We start from the raw sequence: 26,489 nt of genomic DNA, 5'->3' as shown, positions 1-26,489 counted from the left end.
GTCACCGACGTCAACTAGAAGCCTTCCTTCAATAGGCGAAGGCCAACTACCCTCTTACAGATTCACTCCTTTTGATGGGCTTAGGAGACAACCCTTACAAATGTTTTCTCTCCTCTCTTTACAACTCAAACTTGAAGAACAGAAGGAGGATGAAAACTAGCAGTTTTGAGCTCTAAGAACCACTGAAAAGATCAAGATTTCGGCTTGAGTTCTTGCTATCTCAGTGCTGAATGGGTGGGGTATTTATAGGCCCCAACCCAATTCAAATTTGGAGCTCAAAACGATCAAATCCCGGAATTCCGGGATCAGGCGGTTGCACCTCCTGACTGGAGAGGTTGCACCACCTGGCAGAGCTCGAAGACTGAGCCCAGGCGGTGCCACCTCTTGACAGAGGCGGTTGCACCTCTCTGCCAGAGCTCGAAGACTGAGCTCAGGCGGTGCCACCTCCTGGCTGGGGCGGTTGCACCTCCCAGTCTCGCTGGGAGACATAGCCTGGGCGGTGCTACCTCTTGGCTGGGGCGGTGCCACCTCTTTCACTATTTCAGCTCACTTGGTTTGGCTCCAAACTTGGCCCAAACCAGTCTGAACTTGGGCCTAATTGACCCCTACTTGGGTTATAGGATTAACACCTAATCCTAACCCTAATTAACGTGCTAACTATGATTTTAAAGACATTTTATAAGCTATTACAAAGTCCGCAAGTCAAGACTTCTTCTGGCGAGCTTTCGGCAAACTTCCGACGGTCTTCCGATGAACTCTCGGAAACCATTCTGCGGACTCCCGGCAAGCTCCTAGACTTCACGATTTGTTCTTAGCGAGTTCCAACGAGCTTCTTCGGCAAGCTCCGATCTTTCTCGGCGAGCTCCGCGAACTCCCAACGAACCTTCCGGCGAGCTTCCGAAAAACCCTTCGGCAAGCTCCCAACTCATTCTCGGCTAGTTCCGGTAGCATTCCCGACGAACCTTCGGACTTCCGTCGAACTCTCGAACTCGCAACAAATCCTTCGCGCTTGACTCCGACACTTTGTTTCGCTTTATGTCTTCATCGTTATCATAGTTAATCCTGCACAATTAAAACAAAACTTCGATCGAGACAATTAATCCTAAGCAATTAACCAAGTTGTCCGGCATGTCATTGGTCCCTCGACGCTTCGTCTGATTCTTCGGCGCATCGTCCTCTCCTGCGGCCTATTGCCCAATCGGCCAGTTGACTCCGCAACTCCGATATCCTTGGCACAATAACCGCTCTTCTTGGCCCGATGCCCGAGTCCACTGCCCGAAGCCTTCTGTCGATACGTCGACCGATCTACCGGCCCGACGTCCAATCTTCTGACATGTTCCTCCGGCACAACATGATGTTCCTGCTTTAATTGTCTCATCCTGATCGAAGCACCCTGCGTCACTCAAAACGCAGATTAAATCATAAACATATATCAAGGAGTTTCATCATCAAAATATGAGATTCAACAATCTCCCCCTTTTTGATGATGACAACTACTTGATGACGGAGTTAAACTTAACTCCCGGAGTTTAAACAAACTCCCCCTATCAATATGCCATATTGATAGAACCTTGAATTCAAACTGAATTCAAGTCATTGCAATATTCATCATGAATACTTGCAACACGTCAACATGAACATATGCATAAACTTATGCATCACATGTCATGTCATCAACATACTTCTCCCCCTTTGTCATCAACAAAAAGGAGAAGTATCACAATCAAGTGTTTGTAATATTGGTTCAACTCATTGCATGAAAAACATATTATCAAGTTTTATCATCATGCAATTTTGCTAGAAAATATAGCAAGTTTTGAATCATGCTTAGAATATTCAAGCTATCAAGTTTTAGATATGCAAGTTTTATAGCATACAAGATAGCACTTGGTATGAAAATTAGAGATGTTCAAGATAGCAAGTTCTACATCATGCAAGCTAGCAAATTAGAGATGTTCAAGAAGGCAACTCTTGCTTCTTGAAATATGAAAATTTTGTCCACTGTGCTAGATGCGCAAGTTAGCATGTTTTGCTTCTTGAGATAGGCAAGATAGCACCTTTGCTTCTTTTGATATAGCAACTTTTCGCTTCTCTTTAGACTACAAGCTAGCAATTTTTTACGATATACAAGTTAGCAAAAACTTCGAAAGCAAATGCAAGATAACTTTCTTGTGTAGGCTCATGATTATTGCTTCATATTGTAATGTGCAGGTTGCAAGTCTTGCTTCTTGAGATATTCAAGATGGTGATGTTCAAGAAGACAACTTTTGCTTCTTGAAATAAGCAAGTTAGCAATCTTTGCTACTTAAGATAGGCAAGCTAGCAATCAAGTTTTTGCATCTTCTTGACTTGTGCAAGCTAGCTATCTCCCCCTTTGTCATTGTCAAAAAGAAAGGAAGAATACAGTTTTGTAGTTCTTTTTCCTTTTACAACGATTTCAAAATCATGACAAAGGATGAATAATCAAGTTATGAATGTCAAGATAATTTTTCATCATGAATATTTTATCATTGCATTATCATAAGTTGAAGTATTACATACATAATATCATATCATCATTCATAATTACATTAATGTTTCAATATAGCAATTTCTTCTCAAAATGTGTAACTTAGCACTCATCATGATTTACATCATTTGCAATACATCACATCATAATTAGAAAGCACAAGTATTGCATGCATAATTGCAAATCATAAATGTTTCATATCATGATGGTATCAATTTTGTCAAATTATATCCTACCATGCATGATCAATAACTCCTCATTTGTATTTCATGCATTATTTCATTTCATCTCATAAGGAATATCAAGAAAAGTTATTGGATGAGGAGATAAATATTTTATGAATACACGGAATTGTATAAAAATCATATCATAAGTGTTTCGTGTATTCATATTATCACATGAAGCATATTATCATTTTTGAGATTCATAACATGAATAACGTTATTACTATTTCATCAAAATCAATTTCGAGATTCACACAATATTATGAAATTATTAATCTCGATAAGATGGGAAAAGCATTTTCTTTTTAAGTGATTCTTTTAACACATCATAAAAAACTCATTCATAATTCAAGTGATTTACAAGATATCATAAATGAATTTATCACTTGTATTTTATCAAAATCGAGAACTCTAGAGATAGAAAATGATTGAAGCATTTAACATGATTGATGCATGATTCATATTTAAAGTGTATCTTATGTCGTTAATACGAATCAAGCATTTGTCAAATCTGAAATCATCCTCAAAATTATATTCAATAAATTCATGTATGACAAGCATAGATTTATTGAAAAATCAATAAGATAGAGGATTACATTTCAAGTGTTCATCAATTGTAGCATTTCATCATATGGTAAGATATCAATGCGTAAAACTGTGAAGCAAGATTTTGTTTGATATCTTGATACAGGGTATATAGCAATGATAGCAATCATATATTTCTTGGTGATGCAAGCATGGGATAATCATAGCATAGTGTTTATAGCATCAATTCATATATTTCTCCCCTTTTTTTTTAAGTGTTTCATCTTAAGTGATTGATTTCATGTTAGCATGCCTTTTCATTTATGTCAAATGAAAACATGCATCAACGTTTAGGATCGTGAAATGGATTTCATCATAAAACCATCAATCACAAAAATCATCATGTATAACTTTAAGATCTCAAATCTTTATTCTTATGTCAAAATCATACATCATATTTAACAAACAAAGACAAAAAAATATCAAGCCTTCCAGACAAAAGCCATGTATCGTCGTTGAAAAGCAATATGAAAATCATCAAAATATACATTCTTGCTTCTCAAGCACATAAATAAGATTTAATCTCACTAGGTGTACAATCATTAGATTTCGATCTTGCATTAACATAAGACATGCAATTTTCATTATCATTTTCAAAATTACAAGCATGATCATATTTTTGCATTTTCATTATTAAATTAAAAATGTAATTTTCAAGAAAATTTAAAGAAAAAGAAAAATGCATCATTTAAAACATCATGTAATTTCGAAGTAAATTAAAGGCATTTTGATTACCTCAGCGTCGAAAGGCGTAAAGGCGTAGTTTGCCACCTTGCCTTTGTTGATTTTCTCCTCGTCTTCGGAGGAGCTTGATTCATCCCAATTTTTGTTCTTCTTCTTGCGTTTAAAGCAAGTAGTTCCATTCTTTTTGCTTTTTAATTTTCGTTTCATTTGTAGTTTAAGTTCACCATCACTTGAGCTTATGCTCGAGTGGTCTTCAAATGTTCTATGTCCCAAATCCTTCCTGTTCTTTGGAAGGTTGTTTTGTTCATCATTGTCCTCATCACTTGAGTCATCGCTCAAGTGGCATTCATTTGTCCAGAGTTCCAAATCCTTCCTGTTCTTTGGAAGGTGATTGTATTCAACATGTTCATCATGTGCATTGTGCACCATTTCATATGTCATTAACGAACCAATTAGTTCTTCAAGTGGTAAGTTGTTTAGGTTTTTAGCTTCTTGTATTGCAGTTACTTTTGAATCCCACTTCTTAGAAAGAGAACGCAAAATCTTGTTCACAAGTTCAGAATTAAAAAAACATTTGCCAAGAGCTCTTAAACCATTGACGACATCCGTAAAACGGGTGTACATGTCAACAATGGTTTCGCTTGGCTTCATTTGAAAAAGCTCGTAATCATGCAGTAAAATATTAACTTTCGAGTCTTTGACTCTACTAGTTCCTTCGTGCGTGATTTCAAGAGTGCGCCAAATATCGAAAGCCGTTTCGCACAAAGAAACCCGATTGAACTCATTTTTGTCCAAAGCGCAAAATAAGGCATTCATAGCCTTTGCGTTTAAAGAAAAATACTTCTTCTCCAAATCCGACCATTCGTTCATCGGTTTGGAGGGAAGTTGAAAACCGTTTTCAACAATATTCCATAAATCCAGATTCAGAGAAATCAAGAAAACTCTCATTCGAGTTTTCCAATAAGTGTAGTCCAATCCGTTAAAGAACGGTGGACGAACAACCGATAAGCCCTCTTGAAGAGCCATTTCTCTCGGGTGTAAATCCGAAATGAGAAATACCCCGCTCTGATACCAATTGTTAGGATCGAGAGCACTAAGAGGGGGGGGGTGAATTAGTGCAGCGGAAATCTTACAGCGATTAAAACCAAAAGCTGCGTTCGTTCAATAAAAACTATTATGATGCAAAAGCTAATTCTCAGTTTGTATCTAAGTGCAGTTTGCGTCTAAGCGCAGATTGCGTCTAAGCGCAGTTTGCGTCTAAACACAGTTTGCGTCTAAGCGCAGTTTGCGTCTAAGCGCAGTTTGCGTCTAAACACAGTTTGCGTCTAAGCGCAGTTTTGCGTCTAAGCGCAGTTTACGTTTAAACGCAGATTTACGACTAAACTCAGATTTACGTCTAAACGCAGTTTTACGTCTAAACGCAGATTTGCGTCTAAACGCAGTTTTACGTCTAAACGCAGATTTACGTCTAAACTCAGATTTACGTCTAAACGCAGTTTTACGTCTAAACGCAGATTTACGTCTAAACGTAGTTTTACGTCTAAACGTAGATTTACGTCTAAACGCAGATTTACGTCTAAACGCAGTTTTACGTCTAAACACAGATTTACGTCTAAACGTAGTTTTACGTCTAAACGCAGTTTGCGTCTAAGTGGAATCAAGACGTAAACGAAAACTGCACAGAACCTTGTTCGTAAAAACGCAGAAGACAGTTTGCAGTTGTAAATGAAATCAAGACGTAAACGTAAACTGCACAGAACCTTGTTCGTAAAAGTGCAGAAGACAGTTTGCAGTTGTAAATGAAATCAAGACGTAAACGTAAACTGCACAGAACCTTGTTCGTAAAAAAAGCGCAGAAGACAGTTTGCAGTTGTAAGTGAAATCAAGACGTAAACGTAAACTGCACAGAACTCATTCGTAAAAGCGCAGAGAGACAGTTTGCAGTTTGTAGATGGAATCAAGACGTAAACGTAAACTGCACAGAATTCGTTCGTAAAAGCGCAGAGAGCAGTTTGCAGTTTGTAAATGGAATTAAGACGTGAACGTAAACTGCACAGAACTCGTTCGTAAAAGCGCAGAGAGCAGTAGCTATGTAGGAGGTTTGCAGTAATGATAAAGTGCTCAAAATAAACGCAAACCAGAGATTTAGAGTGGTTCGGTCAGTCTTGACCTACTCCACTTTTGGCTTCCTCCACCGATGAGGTCACCGACGTCAACTAGAAGCCTTCCTTCAATAGGCGAAGGCCAACTACCCTCTTACAGATTCACTCCTTTTGATGGGCTTAGGAGACAACCCTTACAAATGTTTTCTCTCCTCTCTTTACAACTCAAACTTGAAGAACAGAAGGAGGATGAAAACTAGCAGTTTTGAGCTCTAAGAACCACTGAAAAGATCAAGATTTCGGCTTGAGTTCTTGCTATCTCAGTGCTGAATGGGTGGGGTATTTATAGGCCCCAACCCAATTCAAATTTGGAGCTCAAAACGATCAAATCCCGGAATTCCGGGATCAGGCGGTTGCACCTCCTGACTGGAGAGGTTGCACCACCTGGCAGAGCTCGAAGACTGAGCCCAGGCGGTGCCACCTCTTGACAGAGGCGGTTGCACCTCTCTGCCAGAGCTCGAAGACTGAGCTCAGGCGGTGCCACCTCCTGGCTGGGGCGGTTGCACCTCCCAGTCTCGCTGGGAGACATAGCCTGGGCGGTGCTACCTCTTGGCTGGGGCGGTGCCACCTCTTTCACTATTTCAGCTCACTTGGTTTGGCTCCAAACTTGGCCCAAACCAGTCCGAACTTGGGCCTAATTGACCCCTACTTGGGTTATAGGATTAACACCTAATCCTAACCCTAATTAACGTGCTAACTATGATTTTAAAGACATTTTATAAGCTATTACAAAGTCCGCAAGTCAAGACTTCTTCTGGCGAGCTTTCGGCAAACTTCCGACGGTCTTCCGATGAACTCTCGGAAACCATTCTGCAGACTCCCGGCAAGCTCCTAGACTTCACGATTTGTTCTTAGCGAGTTCCAACAAGCTTCTTCGGCAAGCTCCGATCTTTCTCGGCGAGCTCCGCGAACTCCCAACGAACCTTCCGGCGAGCTTCCGAAAAACCCTTCGGCAAGCTCCCAACTCATTCTCGGCTAGTTCCGGTAGCATTCCCGACGAACCTTCGGACTTCCGTCGAACTCTCGAACTCGCAACAAATCCTTCGCGCTTGACTCCGACACTTTGTTTCGCTTTATGTCTTCATCGTTATCATAGTTAATCCTGCACAATTAAAACAAAACTTCGATCGAGACAATTAATCCTAAGCAATTAACCAAGTTGTCCGGCATGTCATTGGTCCCTCGACGCTTCGTCTGATTCTTCGGCGCATCGTCCTCTCCTGCGGCCTATTGCCCAATCGGCCAGTTGACTCCGCAACTCCGATATCCTTGGCACAATAACCGCTCTTCTTGGCCCGATGCCCGAGTCCACTGCCCGAAGCCTTCTGTCGATACGTCGACCGATCTACCGGCCCGACGTCCAATCTTCTGACATGTTCCTCCGGCACAACATGATGTTCCTGCTTTAATTGTCTCATCCTGATCGAAGCACCCTGCGTCACTCAAAACGCAGATTAAATCATAAACATATATCAAGGAGTTTCATCATCAAAATACGAGATTCAACAGTACAAACTAGTGCTGAACAACTAATCATTGAAATTCCATAAGTTACTAATAGTATTCTAATAGATCAAGCAGTTCAGGAATTACAATAAGCTCCTTAACAACTAGTTGAACCACAAGGAAGAGCGTTTTGAATAAGATCCTAAACAAACTAATGCTGAACAACTAATCATTGAAATTCTATAAGTTACTGATAATATTCTAATAGATCAAGTAGTTCAGGAATTACAATAAGTTCCTAAGGGAAACGTTGGTACAATATTAAGAAGATCTACTAGAAATAAAAGATCAGCAATTCCTAGTGATTATGTTTTATATCTACAAGAATCTGACTTTAATATTGGAGCAAAAAATGATCCTGAAATATTTTTATAAGCCATGAGTTGCAAAGAGTCAAATTTGTGGCATGATGCCATGAAAGAATAGATGAATTCCATGATGAGCAATGGAGTCTGGGATCTTGTAAAGTTTCCTAATGAAGCAAAGACTATTGGTTGCAAATGGGTCTTTAAAACTAAGAAAGATTCATTATGCAATATTGATAGATACAAGGCAAGACTTATTGCAAAGGGATTTACTCAAAAAGAGAGAATCAATTATACGGAGACGTTTTCTCCTGTATCTAAGAATGATTCTTTTCGTGTCATTTTGGCATTAATTACTCATTTAGACCTTGAGTTGTAACAAATGGATGTGAAAACGATATTTCTTAATGGAGATCCGGAGGAAGAGATTTATGTTAGGATCAAGAGCACTAAGAGGGGGGAGGGGGGGTGAATTAGTGCAGCGGAAATCTTTCGACGATAAAAAACGTTCGAACAATAAAAGCGATTTCGGTGTAAATGCCGATTCTAAGATTACTTTAACTTAAGATCAAGCGAGATGACGTTAAAGTCAATATATGAAGGCAGTTTGCAGTTATGATGAAAATCAGAATATAAGCGCAAACTGAAATACGACGTTCATACGATAAAAGCGATTTCGGTATGAAAGCTGATTCGTAAACCACTTTAACTTGAGATGAAGCGAGATGCAGTTAAAGCAAAGATATAAAGGCAGTTTGCAGTTATGATGGAAATCAGAACGTAAGCGCAAACTGAAATATGATGTTCGTACGATAAAACTGATTTGCGTCTAAACGCCGATTCGGAAAGCACTGAACTTTGAAACACGTTCGTAAAAGCACAGAAGGCAGTAAGCTATTGAGGAGGTTTGCAGTAAAGATAAGATGCTCAAAGTAAATGCAAACCGAGATTTAGAGTGGTTCGGTCAATCTTGACCTACTCCACTTTTGGCTTCCTCCACCGACGAGGTCACCGATGTCAACTAGAGGCCTTCCTTCAATAGGCAAAGGCAAACCACCCTTTTACAGTTTCACTCCTTTTGAGGGCTTAGGAGACAACCCTTACAGAATTTTCTCTCCTCTCTTTAAAGCTCAAAACTTGGAAGAAAAGAGGGAGAAGAACTTTTGGCCTTTACAACAATTTTGAGCTCTAAAAATCACAGAACAAGATCAAGATTTCGGTGTATATTCAGTGCTCTTTCAATGCTGAATGGGTGGGGTATTTATAGGCCCCAACCCAGTTCAAATTTGGAGCTCAAAACTGTCAATTCCCAGAATTCCGGGATCTGGCGGTTGCACCTCCTGACTAGAGCGGTTGCACCGCCTGACAGAGCTCGAAAACTGAGCCTCTGGGCGGTGCCACCTCTTGCCAGAGCTCGAAGACCGAGCTCAGGTAGTGCCACCTCCTGACTGAGGAGGTTGCACTGCTCAGCTAGAGCTCAGAGACCGAGCCCAGGCGGTGCCACCTCCTGTCAGGGGAGGTTGCACCGCCTAGTCTCGCTCGGAGACTAAGCCCAGGCGGTGCCACCTCCTGGCTGGGGCGGTTGCACCGCCCAGTCTCGCTCGGAGACTTAGCCCAGGCGGTGCCACCTCCTGGCTTGGGCGGTTCAACCGCCTGGCAGAAATCAGGGTCCGAATGGGTTGATCCGTCGATCATCCGATGAACCCTCGGTGATGCTCCTACGGACTTCCGGCAAACTCCTGGACTTACGACGATCCACTTGGCGAGTTCCGACGAGCTTCTTTGGCAAGCTCATGGACTTCTTGGATTTGTTCCCGCATAACCTCCGATGACTGTCCGAACTTCTGTCGAACTCTCGAACTTCCAACGTGATCATTGTCTTGACTCCAGCGCAACTCCTATTGCATATCTTACTTTCATCATAGTTAATCCTGCACACACAAAACTTCGATCGAGACAATTAATCCTAAGCAATTAACTAAGTTGTCCGGCATGTCATTGGTCCCTCGACGCTTCTTTCGATTCTTCGGCGCATCGTCCTTTCCTGTAGCCTATTGCCCAATCGGCCAGTTGACTCTGCAACTCCGATATCCTTGGCACAATACCCGCTCTTCTTGGACCGATGCCCGAGTCCACGGCCCGAAGCCTTCTGTCGATACGTCGACCGATCCACCAGCCCGACGTCCAATCTTCTGACATGTTCCTCCGGCACAACATGATTTTCCTGCTCTAATTGTTTCATCCTGATCGAAGCATCCTGCATCACTCAAAACGTAGATTAAATCATAAACATATATCAAGTAGTTTCATCATCAAAATACGAGATTCAACAATCTCCCCCTTTTTTATGATGACAACCACTTGATGACGGAGTTAAACTTAACTCCCGGAGTTTAAATAAACTCCCCCTATCAATATGCCATATTGATAGAACCTTGAATTCAAACTGAATTCAAGTCATTGCAATATTCATCATGAACTTATGCATAAACTTATGCATAACATCATACTTCTCCCCCTTTGTCATCAACAAAAAGGAGAAGTCCAACTATTCTTGTGTTTGGAATATTAGTTTAACTTATTGCATGAAAAACATAATATCAAGTTTTATCATCATGTAGTTTTGAAGCCAGAAAATTCAGCAAATGTTACATCATGCTTAGAACATTCAAGCTATCAAGTTTTAGATTTGCAAGTTTTACAGCATACAAGATAGCGCTTTTAGAACATGCAAGCTAGCAATGTTACAACATTTTAGAACTTGCAAACTAGGAATTTAGAGATGTTCAAGAAGGCAACTCTTGCTTCTTGAAATATGCAAGTTGCAAGCTAGCGAATTTTTACTTCCTTTGCAATGTTTGAGTTCGCAATTTTGCTTCCATTGCAAGGTGTAAGTTTAGCATGTTTAATTTTCTTGAGATAGCAACTATTTGCTTCTCTTTATACTACAAGCTAGCAATTTTTACGATATGCAAGTTTTACTACATACAAGCTAGCAAAAATTTCGAAAGCAAATGCAAGATAGCTTTCTTGTGTAAACTTATGATTCTTGCTTCCTATTGCAATGTGCAAGTTGCAAGTTTTGCTTCTTGAGATAGGCAAGATAGCACTTTTGCAGTTTTTGTTTGGCAAGCTTGTGATGTTCAAGATAACAAGCTCTTTATTCTCTTTTGAGAAGTGTCATTTTTGCTTTCATCTTGAATTGTCTAAGCTAGCTAGTTTGCCTCTTTTCATGATGTCCACGCTAGAAATTCTTGCTCCCCCTTTGTCATTGTCAAAAAGAAGGGAAAACCCCTTTTTTTATTTTTTTATTTTCAGATTATGACAAAGGTAAGTATCAATTTTATTTGTGCATCATTATATATTCAAATTAAAACATACACAATTTCGAAAACCTTATTTTTCATGCACGATACCGAAAAATAAATCAATCATCATTAATGGGTATATCATACATGATACTCAAACATTAAAAATTTTAAGCATTTATCAACATGTTGATCATGATACCAAACATTCATCATTTAAAGCATTCATGATACATATCATATGCAATACATCATGTACATCATTATCATAAGTATTGCATGCATCATTTCAAATTCATGAATATTTCATCATTGCATGCATTATGCCAAATCATAAAATATACAATCATCATTAATGCATGATTCCTAATCATCATTTATTTTGTAACATGATGGTACCAAATTTGTCAAATTACATCCTACCATACACGATCGAAACTTCTTATTTGTATATATCAAAATAAATTAATGAATATTTCATTTATTCTTATCATCACATAAGGAATATCAAGAAGAATTATTAGGTGATGAGATAAACATTTCATGAATACAAGGAATTGCATAAAAATCATATCATAAGTGTTTCATGTATTCATATTATCACATGAAGCATACAAGACAACAATGCAAAGAAATCTTGTTATTTCTATATTATATGATATCAAGGCTCATGATTCATTTGAAAAGATATAGCACAAAGAGCAACTTGAAACATTCTTATCAAGATCACATTTTAAAATATTCCAAGTATCAAGATATCAATATGACACTTTATTGGATTCTGAGAAATCAAAAGACAAGTTACACTTCATTTGAAGAATTCTTTTTTGATAAATGTAAGGAGCATAATGAATGATCTTGATTTATAAAGAACTTCATGTTATAATTATCAAGATCATGATTTTAATAATTATTTTCTTTAGCAAAGAATCACAAAAGCACTTTATTTTTGCATAAGAAATCTCATTGTATTATTAGGATCAAGATATGTATGTGAAACAAATATTTGCAAGTAAAAACACTATCATCCATATTTCAAGATGGAATTTATAAGCAGGAATCATTTCATCAAATCCATTTCAGAAAAATATTTTATAATAAGTGTATGAGAAAATCCGATTGTTAGGATACCAATTGTTAAGCGAATCTGAAAATGAAATTAACACTTTCATGCATTCGGACAAGATTTTGCTATAGATTTTCAAGTTCAATCATGAAGATAAAACATGCTCATGATCATAAAAATTTTGTATCCAAAACACATAATTTCCAACATGTTATTAAGGCATGTAATAGTGTAAAATCATCATGGCAATTAAGTGATTTGAACATTGAATCAAGAAAGTCCGAAAAATAATCTTAACAAGTTCATGTATTCGAGCACATTTTTGCCATAGTTTTTCAAATACACTCATGAAAATAACACATGCTTATCATCATGTATAGCTTAAAAACTCATGCATGAAATTGTTAATCAAAATATCATTATGCATTTCTTCAAATCAAACATGATTTTTTTTTAATCAAAATCGAGAAATAACAATGGAAATCAACGTAATACACATTATTACTTCTTAACCATGATTTCATACTTTCAATCAAAATCATTTTATTTATTTATCATAAAATATGTAATATTATCATTTTCGAAATTACTTAGCATGATCATAATTTTTTTTTAAAACATGTAATTTTTAAGAAAATTAATTCTAAACTAAAAAAGAAAATACATCATGAAAGCATCAAGTAATTTCAAAATAAATTACGGGGATTTCGATTACCTCATCATTGAAAGCGATTAAGGCGTAGTTTGCCACCTCGCCTTTCTTGATTTTCTCCTCGTCTTCGGAGGAGCTCGATTCATCCCACTTTGTGTTCTTCTTCTTTGGCCTCTTCCTTCGTTCAAGTTTATTGTTTATTTTAGATTTTTGTTTAATAAACTTATTTAGTGTTCGAAGTTCAAGTTCATCATTGTCCTCATCACTTGAGTCATCGCTCAAGTGGTATTCATTTGTCCGGAGTTCCAAATCCTTCATGTTCTTTGGAAGGTGATTTTGTTCATCATGTGCATTGTGCACCATTTCATATGTCATCAATGAACCAATTAGTTCTTCAAGTGGTAAGTTGTTTAGGTTTTTAGCTTCTTGTATTGCAGTTACTTTTGAATCCCACTTCTTAGAAAGAGAACGCAAAATCTTGTTTACGAGTTCAAAATCCAAAAAACATTTTCCAAGAGCTCTTAAACTATTGACGACATCCGTGAAACGGGTATACATATTGCCTATAGTCTCGCTTGGTTGCATTCGAAAAAGCTCAAAATCATGCAATAAAATGTTAACTTTCGAGTCTTTGACTCTACTAGTTCCCTCGTGCGTGATTTCAAGTGTTCGCTAAATGTCAAAAGTCGTTTCGCACGTAGAAATCCGATTGAACTTATTTTTGTCCAAAGTGCAAAATAGGGCATTCATAGCCTTTGCGTTTAAAGAAAAATACTTCTTCTCCAAATCCGACCATTTGTTCATCGGTTTAGAGGGAAGTTGAAAACTATTTTCAACGAAATTCCATAAATCCAAATTCATAGAAATCAAGAAAACTCTCATTCGAGTTTTCCAATAAGTGTAGTCTGTCTCATTGAACATGGGTGGACGTGTAATAGAATGGCCCTCTTGGTTTTCGGCGTATGCCATCTCTCTTGGGTTTTAATCCGTTTGAGAGTTAACCCCACTCCGATACCAATTGTTAGGATCAAGAGCACTAAGAGGGGGGGGGGGGTGAATTAGTGCATCGGAAATCTTTCGACGATAAAAAACGTTCGAACGATAAAAGCGATTTCGGTGTGAAAGCTGATTCTAAAATTACTTTAACTTAAGATCAAGCGAGATGACGTTAAAGTCAATCTATGAAGGTAGTTTGCAGTTATGATGAAAATCAGAATATAAGCGCAAACTGAAATACGACGTTCGTACGATAAAAGCGATTTCGGTATGAAAGCCGATTCGTAAACCACTTTAACTTGAGATGAAGCGAGATGTAGTTAAAGCAAAGATATAAAGGCAGTTTGCAGTTATGATAGAAATCAGAATGTAAGCGCAAACTGAAATATAATGTTCGTATGATAAAACTGATTTGCGTCTAAACGCCGATTCGGAAAGCACTGAACTTTGAAACACGTTCGTAAAAGCACAGAAGGCAGTAAGCTATTGAGGAGGTTTGCAGTAAAGATAAGATGCTCAAAGTAAATGCAAACCGATATTTAGAATGGTTCGGTCAATCTTGACCTACTCCAGTTTTGGCTTCCTCCACCGACGAGGTCACTGATGTCAACTAGAGGCCTTCCTTCAATAGGCGAAGGCCAACCACCCTTTTACAGTTTCACTCCTTTTGACGGGCTTAGGAGACAACCCTTACATAATTTTCTCTCCTCTCTTTAAAGCTCAGAACTTGGAAGAAAAGAGGGAGAAGAACTTTTGGCCTTTACAATAATTTTGAGCTCTAAAAATCACAGAACAAGATCAAGATTTCAGTGTATATTAAGTGCTCTTTCAGTGCTGAATGGGTGGGGTATTTATAGGCCCCAACCCAGTTCAAATTTGGAGCTCAAAACTGTCAATTACCGAAATTCCGGGATCTGGCAGTTGCACCTCCTGACTGGAGCGGTTGCACCGCCTGGCAAAGCTCGAAGACTGAGCCTCTAGGCGGTGCCACCTCCTGTCAGGGGCGGTTGCACCTCCTGCCAAAGCTCGAAGACCGAGCTCAGGCGGTGCCACCTCCTGACTAAGGAGGTTGCACCGCTTAGCCAGAGCTAGGAGACCGAGCCTAGGCGGTGCCACCTCCTATCAGGGGAGGTTGCACCGCCCAATCTCACTCGGAGACTGAGCCCAGGCAGTGCCACCTCCTGGCTGGGGTGGTTGCACCGCCCAATCTCGCTCGGAGACTTAGCCCAGGCGGTGCCACCTCCTGGCTTGGGCGGTTCAACTGCCTGGCAGAAATCAGGGTCCGAATGGGTTGATCTATTCGGCCCAATTTGGGTTTTTCAAGGGCCCAATTGCCCCAAGATTAAGTTAATGGGATCACCTCCCATTTCCAACTTAATCATTGTGCTAACTACGATATTCCCTAAGACATTTACTGTAATTTGCTTCGGTGTGTCAATCGCTTCTTCCGGCGAGCTTCCGGCGAACTTCCGTCGATCATCCGATGAACCCTCGGTGATGCTCCTACGGACTTCCAGCAAACTCCTGGACTTGCAACGATCCACTTGGCGAGTTTCGACGAGCTTCTTTGGCAAGCTCATGGACTTCTCGGATTTGTTCCCGTAGAACCTCCGACGATTGTCCGAACTTCCGTCGAACTCTCGAACTTCCAACGTGATCATTGTCTTGACTCCAGGGCAACTCCTGTTGCATATCTTACTTTCATCGTAGTTAATCCTGCACACACAAAACTTTGATCGAGACAATTAATCCTAAGCAATTAACCAAGTTGTCCGGCATGTCATTGGTCCCTCGACGCTTCTTCCGATTCTTCGGCGCATCGTCCTTTCCTGCAGCCTATTGCCCAATCGGCCAATTGACTCCGCAACTCCGATATCCTTGGCACAGTGCCCGAGTCCACGGCCCGAAGCCTTCTGTCGATACGTCGACCAATCCACCGGCCCGACGTCCAATCTTCTGACATGTTCCTCCGGCACAACATGATTTTCCTGCTTTAATTGTCTCATCCTGATCGAAGCATCCTACATCACTCAAAACGTAGATTAAATCATAAACATATATCAAGTAGTTTCATCATCAAAATACGAGATTCAATAATTTATATGAAACAACCTGAAGGTTTCTCCTCTAGTGTTGGTAAACACTTGGTTTGTAAGCTTAAGAAGTCTATATATGGTTTAAAACAAGCCTCCCGCCAATTGTATTTTAAATTCTATGAAGTGATTTCTTCATTTGGATTTGTCAAAAATCCCATGGATCAATGCATATATCAGAAGGTCAGTGGGAGTAAAATATGTTTTCTTGTTTTATACGTAGATGATATTTTGCTTGCAATCAACGATAAGGGTTTGCTGCATGAGGTGAAACAATTCTTTTCTAAAAAATTTAAATGAAGGATATGGGTGAAGCATTTTATGTCATTGGCATTAAGATCCATAGAGATAGATCTCGAGGCATTTTAGGTCTATCGCAAGAAACCTATATCGATAAGCTTTTAGAAAGATTTCGGATGAAGGATTGTTCATCAAGTGTTACTCCCATTGTGAAAGGTGATAGGTTCAATTTGAACCAATGCCCAAAGAACAACCTTGAAAGGGAATCAATGAAAAACACCCTATAGGCTTCTGTCATAGGAAGCCTTATGTATGCTCAGGTCTATACTAGACCTGATATTGCATTTGTTGTAGGGATGCTTGGTCGATATCAGAGTAATCCAGGTATGGACCACTAGAGAGCTGTAAAGAAAGTGATGAGGTATCTACAAAGAACCAAAGATTACATGCTTATGTATAGACATACAAACAATCTGGATGTGATTGATTACTCAGATTCAGACTTCGTTAGTTGTGTTGATTCTCATAAATCAACATCAGGATATATTTTTATGATGGCTGGTCGAGCTATTTCTTGGAGAAGCACCAAGCATACCTTGACTGCTACTTCTTCCATGGAAGCTAAATTTGTCTCCTATTTTGAGGCTACTTCACATGGTGTATTGCTTAAGAGTTTCATTTCTGAGCTTAGAATCATGGATTCTATTTTTAGGCCATTAAGAATTTTCTGTGATAATTTAGTTGCTGTCTTTATGGCTAAAAATAATAAAAGTGAAAGTCGAAGTAAACACATCGACATTAAGTATTTAGCCATAAGAGAATGTATAAAAGAAAAGAAAGTGGTCATTTAGCATACTAGTACTGAATTGATGATTGCTGATCCTTTGACTAAAGGCATGCCACCTCTGAAATTCAAGGATCATGTAGAGAAAATGGGATTTGGTTCCACTTTGTAATGATATTGAAACTCTTATATATTGTGATATTTTCTCATTTATGTGCACATTATTTTGAGAAAATATATTATTACTGGACCAAGAATAAACATAAGGTTTATTCATTAAGTAATTTACCACATTAAGATTAAGAAACTAAATATATCGTGATACATGGATGATAATACTCGTTCTTAGAGGACTTATCATTATGATTCATATATTTATTTATTAAGAAAGTTATTCGATAAAGATTCATTCAAATTATTAAGCTAAATGTATGGACCAAGTGAGAGAATGTAACCGTTCTCATTAAGATTCATAATTCATGATAATGAATTCCTTCATTTCTAATAGTTTAAATGTTTCAATTTTTATTCATTATAAATGAAATTATTATTATTAAATATTTATTTAATATCATTAAAATTCTTTATTATGGTCCAAACATTATAAATTTGAATTAATTCTTGAACGTTATGAGTTGGTGATAATAAATGTTCTTGATGGGAGAACATCTATATAAACGAGGATTTTGGTCCTTGGGCTCAATATCTCTTTGAAGTCAAAAGGATTTTCTACACCATATAAAGCGAGAGTTCTTAGTCGAGAAGTGCCAAAGTTCAAGAAGAAACCGTTGCTGAAATTCTTGACAACAATGGCTGGAGGTATGATATTTCGGTTCTGCATTAGTTTACTTGTGTTTCTATTATAATGATTTAGAAACACATATTTGGTATTAAAAGATATCTAACAATCTAATCTTTTTGTGTAATACTCGATTCTTCTAGCATGATGCCCAAGCTTATAACATGAAGTCCAATCTTTGGCATATCGATCAATTTTACAACTCGATGCCTAATTTTCGATCTGATACTTTTCCCAACACAACGTCCGATTTTTCTACTTCGATAATTTGTCCTTTGATGGTTCGAGTCTATTATCGAAGGATTTTCTGCATCATTTATCTCAAAAGCATATTAGTTCATAAACTTATCAATTAATTTAATCATCAAAATCTAAAATTAAATAATTCTATAAGTATAAAAAGTCAGGACACTTCAAAAATGAATGTCTATAATTGAATAATAAGTCATCAATCCAAAAGAAGATGAAATTACTAAAAAAAACATAAGATAAATCAAGTGAGTTAGAAATGAAAGAGCAAACCAATGAAGAAGTGGCAAATTATGCCTTAATGGCTATATCAACGATGAGGTATTTGACTCTTCTAAAATTTCCTTATTGCATAATGAATTACTTGAAGCATTTCATAATTTATATGATAAACCCAAAAAGATTAGTAAGAAATATAATTCACTAAACATGATCATGTATTAATTACTAATAAATTTGATATATTAAAAATTATACATGATAAATATACATCAACATTTTGTACTCCTTGCACTAAATATGAAGATTTAAAATCATCTAATCTCGAAATTAAAAAGGAGTTATTTCAAAAATCACATGCTTTAAAAAATACAAAACAACCCTAATTGCCATGAATGAGAAACTAGAATATTGCTTAGAAGAATCAATTCATAGTAAAGATATAATAGAATCTCTTAAAAAGAAAAACAAGTTTCTACAACAAACATTAAAAAAAATTAAAATTAATAATAAGTCATTTGATATGATTCTTACTAAACAAAGTTATGCATTTAAAAAAGAAGATATTACTTTTATATATAATAGCATTCATCAAAAGCCAACTAAATTTATAAAAGACCCATACTACATATTCCTCGTAAAGGTAAACGTAATTTTTATGGAGAGTTTGGTCACTGTGCTTATACAATGCTCTTTTAAGAAAATTAGTTTGGATTCCTAAATGAATTATAAATGATTTAAAGCTAAAAGACAAAAAAGATATATCTAACAATGAAGGACCCAAAGTTAAATGAGTACCTAAAATAAATATCTCTTTCTTGTAGATGTTTCTCCAAACAACAGCTAAAAGCAAAAAGTGGTATTTTGATAGTGGATGTTCAAGGCATATGACTAGAGATCATACAAACTTTTCAAAGCTCACTGAGATGGAGAATATGTTACCATCGAAGATAAAAACAAATGAAAAATCATTGACATTAGAAATATTGGTAATAAATTAAATCTCTTGATTGTGTATGTGCTTTTGGTAGATGTTAAAATTAGAGATAAAAATAAAAAAAAACTTATTATCATTGAAAATATTGGTAATAAATTAAATATCTTGATTAGAAATCAAATCATCAAGATCAATAATATAAACATTATCACATTTTAAGACTATCATAGATTTATTCTTATTTGGTATTTTTTTATATAAGCATGAGATTCAAATTTAAATTATATCCCTTAGCATAAAGTTGACTAATGCTTATTAGGTTGTGTTTCAAACTATCTATCAAAAGCATATCTTCAATCAAGATTTAATTTGTGACCAATATTTTTTATATCAATGAGTTTTTTCTTTGTTTTTGTTTCTAAAGATAACATATCCTCTATTTCGACTAGTGAGCTTTGATAAGTTTGCTGGATCTTCGATTATATACTTTGAGTATCCATCATCATTATACTATCTTTTTCTCCTAGCTTTTTTTATAGACAAACCTATAAGAAAGATAGGATTTACTTTAGAAGTGGCTAAATTTTTCATAAAAGTTGCATTTAACTTTAGAAGTATGCAGTGGGTTCTTTTATAAATTTGGTTGGCTTTTAATGTGTGCTATTATTTGTGAAGCCAATATCTTCTTTCTAAATACATAATTTTATTTAGCAAGAACTATCAAGTAGCTTATTTCTAATTTTAAGTTTTTCTAATGTTTGTGATGGAAACTTATTTTCTTTTTTAAGATATTCTATTATATCATTACTATCAATTTATTCTTTGAAGCAATATTCTAATTTCTCATTCATGACAATTATGTTATTTTTTATATTTTCCTAAGTATGTATTTTTGAAATAACTCCTTTTTTAAGTTCAAGATTAGATAATTTTAAATCTTCATATTTAATACAAGGTGTACAAGATGTTGATAAATATTCATCATTCATAATATTTAATATATCAAATCCTTTAGTAAGTAATAAATGATCTCTTTTTAGTGAACTATATTTCTTACCAATCTTTTTGAGTTAGTCATATAAATCATGAAATACTTTAGATAATTTTTCATGTGATAAGGAAGTTTCAGAAGAGCCAAATATTGAATCTTGGATTTTAATGATGAAATCAATTTATGAGTTCATGGGACTAATATGCTTTTGAGATAAGTGATAAATGAAAATATTTCAATCGTAGAATCAAACCACTAAGGGTAAGCCATCGGGCAAGAGAGTCGGACGTTGTACCGAAAAATTATCATGTCAAAAATTAGACATCAAGTCAAAGGATTGATCGACGTGTTGGAGATCGTACTTCATATTATAGGTTTGAGTATTGTACCGAAATAATCAAATATTACGTTAGAAAATTAGATATTGTAAGAAAGTTGACATGTTAGTGGAATGAGCCATATGTCAAAGGAAAGAATAATGTGTCAAAGGTTCGGACAAAGTGCCGAAAGATCATATGATATGCTGGGAGAGCATACAACGTGTCAAAAGCTTCAAAAATGCGTCGGATGTATTGTTGATCTGTCATAGTGTTAATCAAAATTATTTTAGACCAATTTGAGTTGGTATTAAGCCAAAACAAAGCCCACTTGTCATAAAAGTTGTTGCACTTGAAGTGGGGCTGAATTAGGCTATTAGAAAGCCAAACTAATAGCTTGGGCGATGGTACCACCAGGCCCAAGCGATAGTGCCGCTTAAGTTAACCAACAAGCACTATTTATTTCACATCTATTTTATTAAAATTTGAATATGAATGAGTTTGAGTGAAACCACTAAAATTAACATATATCAAGTCAAACACCGATTCAACCTTAAAAAATATCTTAAGCATTTAAGGTGCGAGCCAAATATGATATATATAATGTAACTCTTTTATATCTAGTAACGCGAGACTATCTTTTTATCCATCTTCTTTTATATCATACATACAAATATTTTTAATATATTTTTCCTATTTTTAATATCTTTTCCTCATGTGTGCTAATTGTCTTCCCCTTACCCTTAAGGGTTCAAACTTTATCTGTATTTTTAATGCTGTGGGATGATTTGCTTATGGGGGGGGGGGGGGGGGGGGGTATGAAACGGAGAAAGAGAATGAGAGAAGAATAGAAAGGAGAAGAGAAGCGAGAAGGAAGAGAGAGGAGAAGAAAGGAGGGGGAAAAAAAAAGGAGAAAGGTTCGTGGATAGGAGAAAGAAGTTGAAGAGAGAAAGGGAGAAAATGAGAAAAGAAAAAATTTGAAAAAAATTAAAAAAACAGGGAAATATATTGAGGATCCTATTGGGTATTGGATGAATTTAGATTAATTCCAAAAAAAATTATATGAGGTATAATTTTGAATTCTCTTATATTATTATTAATTAGATTTGTGTTTTTGATTATCGATTGATAAATCCTAAAGTTCTTAGTTAATTTGATGTTTTTATTATAAAAAAATAAAAGAATGAAAATTTGCGATGTTGGAAACATAAGAAAATAAAAGGAGGCATCAAAATTATATGCTTCTATCGGGGTTATGCAATTATGGTAAGTATCCAATGACTCGTTTTTAAAAAATATTAATATATGTATTTAGAATTTATAAATGCATATGATTTACATGATTTAGAACTTCTTTTATTATTCAAAAATGTTGTAAAAGAATTTAGATGTTGATAATTTAGAAAAGCATATGGTAGTTATATTGTTTATAAATATTTTTAATTTATCTAAATTTGTATGAAAATATTTGAACAGTATTATGTTTGAAAAAGATTAAAAAAAATATGATTGTATCAATTTTGAGATGATATGTAAAAAGGATTTGTTTAAACTCTTAGTTTTATAAAAAATAATTGATATTTTTTTTTTATATATAACAGTTGTCTAGTCAGTACGATTATAATCTGGATTCTACTAATGCACTGGAATATGTTTTAGAAATTAATTTATTTTGGGCCTTAGCATAGGGAGATATGAGTTATCTATAGCATGAGAGTTAAACATGATTCTATACCTTGTCATAGGGATATAACATGATCATAATCATTGATATTAGTATGACTTTTATTCTAATATGTATACCTTAGCTATATTTATTTATATAAATGATAGTCTTTGCACTAAAATATTTTATAATTTGATATTATGAAAATTCATTTAAAGATTTGATATTCTAAAAAGTATTATTATTCAAAAGAAAAACAACAAGAGCCTATCATCTTATGATATATTATCAAAATCTTTATTAGTTGAACTAGCTAACACCTTAAAAATATTATTAGCAAACCATAATTTAAAATGCATGTATATAGTTCTGAAAAAGTATTCAAGTATTTTATATTAACAAATCATAATTTTAGAAAGCAAGTAAAGTTTAAGTCTTTGTAAATTATATAAGCATGAAGAAAATATTTGATATCCATGTATATTTTGAAAGCTTGTATTAAATACATAATAAATTTATTATTTTAAAAAAATATTTATTTAAGATAAGTTTTGATTAGCATGTGAGTCATAGTGCTTAGTAAGTTAATCCGTACATGAGTGGAAGAGTAATCAATCGGAACAACACGGGAGCAACTGCAATGTCACTAGATTTGTTACAGTGATTTCACAACCGTACAATTAATTCATCTCACATTTCTTTCCCTCCTCTTAACGACTCCGAAGCAGTCAATTGTATTATGCTTTACAGGTAAGATCATGAAGTTTATCGCAAGTCAACCAAATTACCTTTAGGAAGGAAGCTCTTTATCATGTTGGGCGAACATGCGTTTTCTGAATCTATCAGCTTGTTTCTGCGAATCGACATTAATCTCATTACAAAATGGGCAGGTCTTTACCACATTTTTAATGAAGAAATATAGGCAACAAATTTGATACGACACCAGCCCACAAGGAACTAAAACATTAACGGTTCACAAGAAAATTTAACATAAAGCAGATAATCAAGTTTTCAACATAATGTGTTCTAAGCAGTCTCACATGAGACAACCGAAATAGCTAAAACCACATAAACATAAACCAAGTCTGTAGCTTGAAACCAAATCTGTAGCCAAATAGAAATACACTACCTGGTTAGGCAAGACATGCCATGGAGTTTCATCAGCGCAATCTCCTTGCCTCCCTTTCGGATTCAAGAAGGGTAAGGATATCGCCTTCCCTCACCGGGCCCTTCACGTTCCTCATGATCAGCCGGTTTTGGTCGTCCAGAAACTTAACCCTAACCTGGGTAACCTGACCTCTTGATCCAGTCCGGCCCATCACCTTCACCACAACTGCAAGCTTAGCTTGAGTATCCATGCTGTTCATGTAAGTCGCAGAGAATTCAATTAGATCATACTGTTCATTGTAAATCCCACTTCTAGAACAAAAAATGAAATACCAAGGAAAAACAGCTCAACAGTTAAACCAGATTAAATGAAAAGAAGCAAGTTGTAGCAATGTCAGCCAACTTCATCATTCTTCATTGTCCGTTGAGAGTATATAAATATGATGTGTTGCCAATGATGATTGTACAAGAAAGTAGCCTTGTGTTATTGTGAAATATATATGCATTGACCCAATTGATATATTGTGCTAAAGCAATATACACAGACAGTCAGTCTGCCATTGGCAGGAAAGTCAAAGATGTATTGCCTATTGTTGTGGCAGTATGTATAAATCGAACCATACGGTATATTGTGCTAAAGAAACATAAAAGAATCCATGTCTGGTATATGTGCTGCATAAAGTAAATTGAAACCCATCATTCATGATGAAAATTTACTTGTACAGTACATGGCTTATAGTGAAAATATATTTGCCTTAGAATGGAAGCACTACAAGATCAAACAGGCAATCATAATTATTTAAGGGCTGGAGACATGATCAACCAAAGAGTCCTAAACTAAATTTTAATATTGTTTAAATATAGATCATTTACCATATTTTCTTTACAATTTCAGAAAATATTTAGAGTATAGTTAGGAATTAAAATAACTGGGCCAAATTATTCTAACTTGGATAAGTAGCGTTTTTGCCATTACCCTAGCTAGCTAACTAACTGGAGAGGGGGCTATTTAACCCACCCTCAGTTGAGTTATTTAATCAGGGGTTATCCAGGTTAAACTCTTTCAATCAAGTTATTTTAAACCATCTTAACTGCAGAGAGTTGGCAGGTCAAACCAATAACCATGAGCATAAGCCTCGTTAACTCCAAACCAAATGTCGTCAAGAAGCTGCAAATTTTCATTTTAGCAGTGCCACACACCTAGAGCAGGCACCTGGATGGATGCTTGAACCAGATTGTAGTGTTTCTTCACAAATTTATTTTGAGAACTATTCTCACATGATTGGACAAAATTACTGACACTTTGACAAATGTAAGCATGAAGCATGTCAGCAATAGCAGAAATTGTCCATCAAAACAGAGAGGAGTTATTAGAATTTAGTATAGGATATTCATGTGATTTTTTATGTCTTTATCCACCAGTGGTTCACTTGATAACACTTAACCAACATAGAAGTTCCTCCATGGGTCATTAGAATTTAGTATAGGATATTCATGTGATTTTTTATGTCTTTATCCACCAGTGGTTCACTTGATAACACTTAACCAACATAGAAGTTCCTCCATGGGTCATACATACTACATACATTTTCATCAGCCACCTCATATTATGATACTAGATCAAAGTGAAAAACGCCCTTGGCATTTGAAGTTAGATCATATAACGAGAGGATCTATAAAATCATAGAATTAAAAAGTTTTAAAAAAGAAAACCTATAAGAAAGAATTGTATATTTTGTCAAAGAAATGTACTAGTCACAAATAATCACGTGTGATAACTAACAAACATCATATCAACAGAAAGAAGACAAGTGCTTTGATGACAATAGTATTTCTTACTTTTTTTTATGTCAAATGGACAGAATAAGATATGTTACATAAAATATGAAATACTTGATGGGTCATCTTGTATAGTGAACCACAGTTGACACTTGAAACAATTTACATCATGGATGAGTAGTCAATCACCCGAATTTTTAATACACGTTCATGAACCTTGTACAAGATTCAACATCACAATGTCAATCAGCATTACGAATCTGTTGTCCCGGAGGAAATTAACAATATATCATTAAGCTAAATCTCGACCCCTTAGTTATTCCAAGGTTTCTTATTTACTAGAGATAGACATTAATAACAACTGTTCAATTGTAAACAAATACATAACCCCTGACAGTTGCACACACCACTAGAGGCATTACAATTTTCAATATCTTGAAACAAAAAATGATACCTCTAGTGAACTAGCATGCCTTCAACATATTTGCACAATAAAGAATTTTGGTTGACCGGAGGATTACCATCCAACATGCTCGAAGGGTCAATATAACTACTTTACATAACAACATACAACAGAACACAATAATAAACACCAAGAACAAACTAGTGGGATAGCTTATGTACCTTCTGCCGATAAGAGTGTTTGAATCCACACACCAAAGACAACCGCTCCTAACAAATAAGTGACTAAAAATACTTGTGTCAAACAAGACACAGGAAAACAAATACATATGTATTTTGGGGCATTTCAGATCCTACGTTCAACTAAGATCACTAAAAGCAATAAGAAGGCAAAATTAATCTGCTGTTGGAGAGTAAAAAAGCGTAACTATAACTGCGACGTAACAATATCCCACACTGATTAGCATAAAAGGACCCCCAGAATCGAGAAAACAACAAAAGAATAAGAAAACATGTCAAAAAAATTACAATGCTTGGTTAATATAATGCAAACCATCAAAAAAAGTGAAAAGAAGAAAGATTCTTTGATTCCGAACCTTTCCGGAAATCGACTCGAAGAAAAGGGGATTTCGCTCTCGCTCTCGCTCTCGCTCTCTAAAGCGGTAACGGGTGACGGCGAGGAAACCCTAATCGTTTATATACGCATATATGGTGAGCCGGACCGAGACGAGACGATGTAAATTGGGCTTACTAAATGTAAAGCTCGGCCCAGAATTCAAATGTAGAGTAGTCGTATTCGAACCCAATTCCTAAAGCATTTTTATAAGCTTGGATCAACCCGACTCAGCTCGAGCTCAAAATAGTAAAAAGACGCCAATCGATGTCCAAAATTTTAGTCAAATCTTGGAC

At 36.0% G+C, this 26,489-nt stretch overlaps 1 protein-coding gene across 2 annotated transcripts; it reads right to left on the bottom strand.

The window, feature by feature from the left end:
* Positions 1–23,250: 23,250 nt before the first annotated feature.
* On the bottom strand, positions 23,251–26,311 carry LOC135584188 (small ribosomal subunit protein eS28). Of its 2 annotated transcripts, XM_065171237.1 has the most exons (3): positions 26,177–26,249; positions 25,803–25,865; positions 23,251–23,651 (listed from the first exon to the last, which is right to left on the bottom strand). In XM_065171237.1, exon 3 carries the CDS (start codon positions 23,648–23,650, stop codon positions 23,453–23,455), a length of 198 nt encoding a protein of 65 aa, XP_065027309.1. In that variant the 5' UTR covers position 23,651; positions 25,803–25,865; positions 26,177–26,249; the 3' UTR covers positions 23,251–23,452. The 2 variants fall into 2 exon arrangements, with proteins under 2 accessions (XP_065027309.1, XP_065027302.1); XM_065171230.1 differs by lacking the exon at positions 25,803–25,865 and having other exon boundaries at positions 26,177–26,311.
* Between the last annotated feature and the right edge of the window lie 178 nt (positions 26,312–26,489).

This window comes from Musa acuminata, chromosome BXJ1-4, assembly GCF_036884655.1.
Source record: "Musa acuminata AAA Group cultivar baxijiao chromosome BXJ1-4, Cavendish_Baxijiao_AAA, whole genome shotgun sequence".
Taxonomy (NCBI): Eukaryota; Viridiplantae; Streptophyta; class Magnoliopsida; order Zingiberales; family Musaceae; genus Musa; species Musa acuminata.
Note: the sequence above shows the minus strand (reverse complement) of the source record. Positions and strands in the feature narration are given on the sequence as shown.